At 43.0% G+C, this 7953-nt stretch overlaps 1 protein-coding gene across 1 annotated transcript in view; it reads left to right on the top strand.

Annotated features, from left to right (window-relative positions):
• The window catches only part of Pgm3 (phosphoglucomutase 3), an 18450-nt gene that overhangs the window by 4253 nt on the left and 6244 nt on the right, over positions 1 to 7953 (top strand). Inside the window, exons 5-8 of the mRNA XM_031345718.1 lie at positions 2218 to 2351; positions 3209 to 3404; positions 5162 to 5319; positions 5986 to 6069. Of these exons, the coding sequence (XP_031201578.1) occupies positions 2218 to 2351; positions 3209 to 3404; positions 5162 to 5319; positions 5986 to 6069 (572 nt within the window). The remainder of the gene's footprint in view (positions 1 to 2217; positions 2352 to 3208; positions 3405 to 5161; positions 5320 to 5985; positions 6070 to 7953) is intronic.

Genomic DNA, 7953 nt, shown 5'->3' with positions numbered 1-7953 from the left:
GGGATTTGAACTCAGGACCTTTGGAAGAGCAGTCAGTGCTCTTAAGCACTGAGCCATCTCTCCAGCCCCATGGTATGTAGTTTTAAGTTAATCGTTAAGAAATTGTTTTTAAATTTCAAAAGTAACACATACTTAATGGGTATGCTTAGATCCATTTCAGACATGGTTGCAAATCCTGTTCTGATTTGAGCTGTGTGCTCTCTCACCATGCTGCTTCTGATTGGTCACTTGGTCAGTCCTTAGTCTGTTACAGGAGGGTCTCTTTATGTTCAAAATATTGTTTCCTATACCAACCTGAATTTAGATTGCTGGATCATCTAGGTCAGCGTTTCTCAATCTGGTCTAAACCTTTTATAGGGGTGTGGGGTGTGTGTGGGGGTATCAAGTGACCTTTTCACAGGGGTCACTTATTATTAAGGGGTCGCCTAAGACCATCACAAAACTGACAATTATGATTCACAAGAGTACCACAATTTCAGTTATGAAATAGCAATGAAATAATGTTATGGTTGGGGTCACCACAACATGAGGAGCTGTATTAAAGGGTCACAGCAGTAGGAAGGTTGAGAACCACTGCCGTAGAACATTACAGCCCCACCTCTCAGCCTCCTCCATTGTTCTGTCCCAAGAGTAGCAGAGCCTAAGTAAGGGATTTTATACACAAGAATAATGTGGCCATTTTTACTTTAAGCCTTGTCTTAGTTAAGGTTTTACTGCTGTGAACAGACACCATGACCAAGGCAACTCTTCTAAAGACAACATTTAATTGTGGCTGGCTTACAGGTTCAGAGGTTCAGTCCATTATCATCAAGGTGGGAATGGCAGCATCCAGGCATGGTATAGGCTGAGTTCTACATCTTCATCTGAAGGCTGCTAGGAGAAGACTGGCTTCTAGGCAGCTAGGACAAGGGTCTTAAGCCCTAGTCCACAGTGACACACCTACTCCAACAAGGCTACACCTCCTAATAGTGCCACTCCCTAGGCCAAGCATGTACAAACTGTTGCAAGCCTCCACTGGCTGTTGTATAGAGAAGGAAAGTCAAAGGAAGAGAGACCAGGGAGTGTGCAGTAAGCTCTCTAAGAACGGGTGAAGACACGAGCACTGGGAGAGCAATGGGAAAGCCTGAAACCTTTCTTGAATTCAAAGGATTTCAGGATTTGGTTAAGGCTAGAGCTATGAAAAATAGCTTTTACCTTTCTAGGTTGATCAGGCAGGTCAGGTACATGTCCTTATGCTATTGTTATGGGTCTGGTGTCATTCAGAGATTCATCAGCCTGACCATTAGTACACCTTAAGAAAAGAAACTTTATTTATATACTGGCACCACGTCTATACCTGAGATTTGGAAATCCCAAGCTGTAGCACCCATATAAATTGGTTTATAAAGGCAAAATCCAGAAGGCTACATACCTCCTGCTTTCATGCTATGGGACAAGCAAGGTTGTGTACAGAAATGTTTGTTATCTTACACGAACAACAGTTTCATTAAAATTGTATCAGACCATGCAATTACATGAAGAGCCCTGAGCACTCTGGGAAGTTATCTGTCCTTGGGAAAGTGGAACTTAACAAGTTAGAGCCCTTTTGCTTTATAGAGTTCTTAACCATAGTAATTAAAACTGAAAACATTAGCTATCACAGTATCAGGGGATATTTGTGCATCTGGGTACTTTGAAAGTATTGTCTTTGGTTTTCTGAGGTCCTGGTTCAGGATACTCTGAGAGCCATAGTTCAGACTATTGAACCACCAAACTTATGGGTAGAAAGAGAGGCTTATTGGGGATGGGGTAGAGGTTGGTTGGGATTGGTGGTGGTGGGAAGAGAAAGAAGAGCAAAGTGGCGGAAAAGCAATCAGATCTTGTATTACAGACAGTAGGGTGGAGATCTGAGCTGGAACTAGGTTCCTGAGCTCCAGGAGATTACCTTTGTGGAAGGTAAAGGCAGGTTCTAGGAGGGTTAGTGGAGGTTCCTGGCAAGCTCTTCCTCCTCAGGAGATCTGCTTTTGTAGTAAGCAGAAACCCACCCTTTAGGCTGGCTCCTTTACCCCATAACAGCCGTCTGTCTATTAAGGCCCGAGTCCTGTTTCTGACAGTGTCACCAGCACTGCCACCCTTTCTCAGGGGGTTGGGGGTTGGTTGGGTATAACATTCTTATCAAGTGAGCTGCTTTTGTTCATAAGACGTGAGCGAGCGGAATGTCTTTTGTGTGTGTGGCAGATTATGGCCTATTGACCACACCTCAGCTGCACTACATGGTGTATTGCCGGAATTCCGGGGGCCGGTATGGACAGGCCACAATAGAAGGCTACTGCCAGAAACTCTCCAAGGCTTTTATAGAACTTACAAAACAGGTGAGACATTTTTCCATTGTGATTAGAATGTCAACAGGTGAATAAAGTAATTCTGTTGGCCAACAGCCCAGTTTACATAGTTTACCAAATGTGATGGATCACTGTTAGCCTCTGATCTGTGTGCACTGGTGAGTGTATACTGGATGAAACTGATCATGGTGTAGATGCCACTGACTTGAGAAAATACTGGTAGGAAGGACCCTCTTTTAGGTAGATTGGCTTGTGAAGCCTAGAGACAATATGCAGGGTGGGATCCACTGACTGGTTCTCAGAGAACTCAGGTTTTGGCCCGGCAGTGGTGCATGCCTTTAATCCCAGCACTTGGGAGGCAGAGGCAGGCGGATTTCTGAATTTGAGGCCAGCCTGGTCTACAGAGTGAGTTCCAGGACAGCCAGAACTATACAGAGAAACCCTGTCTTGAAAAACCAAAAAAAAAAAAAAAAGAGAGAACTCAGGTTTTGGTGTGGTGATTGATGAAAGTCTAACAATTATAAAACAAAAACTATCCACAAATATGCCTGGTGATATCATGCTTGCAGAGACTGGCTAGTGTAATCAGACGATCACTCGCACAGTTAAATGGCTGTTAAGGACTCCTACGTTAGTGGGTCCTGCTGCACTGGGGCTTAGTTCAGATGGTAGCTTCCTGCCTGTAAGATGTTCATTCAGTGACACTGCTGCTGGGTTGTTCAGCTTTATTTGTTATGTAATTCCTGACTGTATGTACATGTTTTCTGAGTTAAATTACACATGTACGTGGAAATAATAGAGGATGTTTTCATACATACATGCATGCATGCATGCATCCAGTTTGGCCAGTTGATGTTTTCCTTCCTTTTGTCTTTTTTTTATTAAAGGTTTCCTGCAGTGGAGATGTAAAGAGATTGGTTAAAGTTGACTGTGCTAACGGCATAGGGGCCTTGAAGCTAAAAGAAATGGAACACTACTTCTCCCAGGGCCTGTCGGTTCTGCTGTTTAATGATGGGACTGAAGGGAGGCTCAATCACCTGTGCGGTGCTGACTTTGTGAAAAGCCAGCAGAAACCCCCACAGGGTATGTCGTAGCAGCAGGGTATGTCTCTTAAAAGCTAAGCTACCTCTGAGTGAAGAGTCAACACCACTTGTCCTGCCTCTGCCTCCTTTGGATCCTTAGAAATCTTCCCACTCACAAATGCCATTCAAATCATGGTCGGCTCCTGGTGAAGGGACAGGCAGAAAACAGCATTGTAGACTGACAGCTCTCAAAACTGAGGTCTCCTCAGAATCAAGTGCCCCGTCACACACAGATGGCCCTGCCCCCTTTCTCATTTAGTCTGTCCAGGGTGGGCTGCGTTGGGGTGGAAATTCCTTATTCCCATCAGGCTTTGCCAGTGGCTCACATCCAGGGAGCACCCTGAGAATCCCTGATCCTCAGGCAGCAGTGGTAAGTAGCTTACCATTCGTGTTGTCTGCTCTAGACTCCCTAGAAAGGGAGTAGAAGGGTGCCTTGTAATCCTCCACGGACTCAGTGTTTCCCACATGGGAAGATTAGGAAGAAGTAGGTTGAGGTTTTAACTGTAGTGAAGCAGTGAAGTACCCTGCTACAGTCTAGGATGCTCTCTGTTAAGCTGGCCTGGCTTGCAGATGGCCTGTGTTCAGTTGCATTTTTACTTCTCTGTTGAATAACTGATTGCTTTCCACACACCATCAACCATCTATCCCCTCACATTACAAATGAGCTGCCCCACTCTACAGCTGTCCAGCATTTGCCTCACTTGTGGGGACTGTTGTGCCCCTCTGTGGCTTTCTTTGTGTCCCTCCCCAACAGGCTGTGTTTGGACCTGCAGGCAGCAAGGCTAACATAACAGGGTTTTCTTAGGCATCCCAGTTGCTTCTTCTGTCTTTGTTTCTCCGCTGCTGTCTTGTCTTGCTAAGGGACAGCAAGATTTTCTGATAACTCTGATATAATAGTTGAAGTCTCAGTGAATGTATGGAAATCCTCAGTGAACTCATGGAAATTATAATCTGTGGCCCTACTTATTAGCATTTCTTGTTAGTTTGTATAAGCAGATAAAATATGTCTATTAGAGTTAAACCAGCTGGGCGGTGGTGGTCCACGCCTCTAATCCTAGTATTCAGGAGGTAGAGGCAAGCAGATCTCTGAGTTCGAGGCCTGCCCAGTCTACAGAACAAGTTCTAGGATAGCCAGGGCTACACAGAGAAACCCTGTTTCAAAAAACAAAACAACAAAAAAATTAAAGCTCATAACTTACCTGTTTCTGATTTTTATTTTTCATATGTAAAGGACAACATGGTTCTAAGTTATGTTTAGAAATCTCTGTAACTTTCAAAAAATTATATGGGAAACTTGCCTAGCCAAACCAACTGGTTAATAAAAATTTGTTTTAGTAGAATAGCACATTTCAGCGTGAATAGATTCGAGTGCCTTTTTTTTTTTTTTTAGTTTGCATTGCAAGACCCTGACCTGCAAAACCAGTACCAGAAGCTTGTCAAATGGCACACATCTTTAATCCCAGCACTCAGGGAGGTGGCTATTGAGTTGGGCAGCCAGCCTGGGCTACAAAAAGAGTACCAGTAGGCCAAGTGGACATTAGTATTTAAAACTGGAGCATTGGTTTGTTACTTGGAAGGGATCTTTTAAAACATCACTTGAGATAATGGGTGTGCTGTACTGTAGCATATAATATTAATTTTGATCTGCTATATTGAAAAAATAGTTAAGAGTGTTAGAGAAAAATCTTATATTTTATGTAGTGAGTTTTATTCTCATTTCTTAGTCTGAAGTGCACTTTAAATCCTCCTGTGTGCTAGGAATGGCAATGAAGTCTGGTGAAAGATGCTGCTCCTTTGATGGGGATGCAGACAGGATCGTGTATTACTACTGTGATGCAGCTGGTCATTTTCATCTCATAGATGGAGACAAGATAGCGACATTAATTAGCAGTTTCCTTAAAGAGCTACTGTTGGAGGTAAGGTGTGTGTCGGGGGCTGGGGAGCACTTGTGCATTATAGTCATTTGAGTGTCTCAGCACCACTGGGTATGGCAAGTTCCTGAGATTTGTGGCCTGAAAACAAAATCAAGTGGCAGTTGCAGCCATTTCAACATAGGGGCATTGGCTTTAACTGCAGTAAAGAGAATATTCTAGATGATTATATGCATGCTTCTTTTCTTTATACTGGCTTGGCTTTACCATGGAGCTTTGTGAAGTTTTGATTTCTTTAAAACTGATGACTCATGCATTACTGAGAATAAAGTATAAAATTATAACAAATAATACCTGATATAATTATTACTGTTATTACAACAAGTTTAGTAATCTATTTTTTCCTCTTTTTGAAATCTCCTTGAACCTAGTATAAAACTATAGTTGGAAATTACAATCTGGAAAAGGCTTATTAAAAATTTACAGAGATCCACAGATTGTCTTAAAGAGGATTCACAGTAAAGCAGTGCTTGCAGATATTTTAGACTTTTTTTCCTGGTAGTAAATGATTCCATTTAGAATGCCTTTTTCTTTTTTTTTTTTTTTTTTTTTTGGCCTAAACCAAGCCAGAAAAAACTGGCAGATTCTAGTGTCTTTACAACTCTCAGAGCTCCCATGCCTTTGATTGTGAGTGTCACTATTTCCTTCTAGATTGGAGAAAGTCTGAACATCGGTGTTGTACAGACAGCATATGCGAATGGAAGTTCCACACGATACCTGGAGGAAGTTATGAAGGTATCTCATCATCTTGTTTTGGGTCTTTTCTGTGTAGTGTGGTAAGATAATTCTCTGAGAAAAATAATGTTACTACAAAATGATCAGTATCCAGGTGATGGCTGCTGGGATACCAGTGTCCAGGTGATGGCGGCTGGGATGCCACTGTCCAGGTGATGGCGGCTGGGATGCCACTGTCCAGGTGATGGCGGCTAGGATCAAAAGGTTCTGGCATCTCTGGTGTGAGAGGGAGGGAGGGTTTTACCTGGGAGCATTTGCGGCAATATCAAAACCCTGTGAATCCCAAGAGCTTATAATAAATGCAAATCTTTTGAAAGGCTAATTGAGTCACATCTGTAATTCATGGACACTTAAGGGCCTGGAGATACGTCTTTCAAAAACAAACCCCTAATATTTGTTGTGTAATATTGCCCCTAGATTTTTTCATTGTGATGGTCAAAGACCTGGAAAGCACCTTTGGGAGGAAGGGCATATTCTGCCTCAGTGTGAAGGCAGATAGCCCCACAGTAGGAAAGGTGTAGCAGGAGGAGTGTGAGGCAGCTGGAGACATAGGGTCACTCAGGAAGTGAAGGTAGAAAAATGGGTTCCCCCAGGGACCGACTTCCTTTGGCTAGGCTTCCCACCTCAAGGCCCACTTGATGTATGGTTGTGCTCAGATGAGCCTGACAGAGTTTAGGTATGGAGAGAATCTTTATCAGTAACTCTCTGTTGTGTAGACAGTACGTATGAAATGGAATGTGTCTGCTTGGCTCTTGGAACAGGCAAGAATGTTTCCTGTCATTGCAGTAGTCGTCTTAGCACCCTGTCTGACACGTTCATCATGATCTTGCTTCACAGACCTCTGTCCTTACACATTGAAGGAGAGCCTTTCTGGGTTGATGGGGCATTTGCTTCTATTTGTTTTTCCAACGTCTGCTAGAGAACCAGTCTCCGACCACACTGCCGACCACGAGTCTGGGGTTCATGGAAGTTGTTTTTGTCCATCTCACTAGTGGCTAAATTTTTCCAGCCTTTTGAAAACCACTTCAAATTCCTGCAGGCTCTGGGCAGAGAAGTATATCAATACAGCAGGTGAAAGACTTCGAAGAGTGCCTGGGCCAGCTGCTCTCAACTATAGTCAATCTTCTAAAGAAGTAGAAATGAAATTTGATGTGAATTTCCTGCATTTTAAAAGAACAGTAGATGGTCAACACATCACCAAGGCTGCTGGCTTCTGCCCTACTCTAAATACATGGTTATAGCAGCTTCACTCCAGGGTCTTCCATGGGTTAGTGTTTGGCCCTAGGTAGGACACATTCTGAGCAGTGCGATAATGTAACATGAGTTAGTGTCATTGTGTGAACCTGTAGTGTCTTCAGCTATGATGACCAGGGCATCATGAGGAGGCTTGATCTTCTGTTACCACTGCAGCACCACTGTCTCTCCTTGACAGGATGCCATTAGTGTAATGCATGACTGTTCCAGCTGGAAATTTCATTTACTCATCAGAAACCATCTACTTCTCAACCCACTTTCCTTTTGGGTTAAGTACTTTTGGCCTTTGGCATCCTATGGTTTCTCAAGCAATAAACCTACTTACTTGATGTCTGTCTTGTAGTTTTGTTTCTGTCTGTCAGTTTTTCCTAAATCTGTTGGGCCCACCATTCTTAGCCCATTCGCTGCTGCTGATCCAGTCAGGGTTACTTATTACTGCCTATGACCAATCTTGAAAGGCTAACTGGCCTTCTTGTTGTTCTTTTAATTTTCATCTTCCTTCCTTCCTTCCTTCCTTCCTTTCTTTCTTTCTTTCTTTCTTCCTTCCTTTCTTTCTTTTTCTTTTCTCTTTTCTTTCTTTCTTTCTTTCTTTCTTTCTTTCTTTCTTTCTTTCTTTCTTTCTTTCTTTCT

This window comes from Mastomys coucha, unplaced genomic scaffold (genome assembly GCF_008632895.1).
Source record: "Mastomys coucha isolate ucsf_1 unplaced genomic scaffold, UCSF_Mcou_1 pScaffold23, whole genome shotgun sequence".
Classification (NCBI taxonomy): domain Eukaryota; kingdom Metazoa; phylum Chordata; class Mammalia; order Rodentia; family Muridae; genus Mastomys; species Mastomys coucha.
This window is presented reverse-complemented; position numbering and strand designations above follow the sequence as displayed.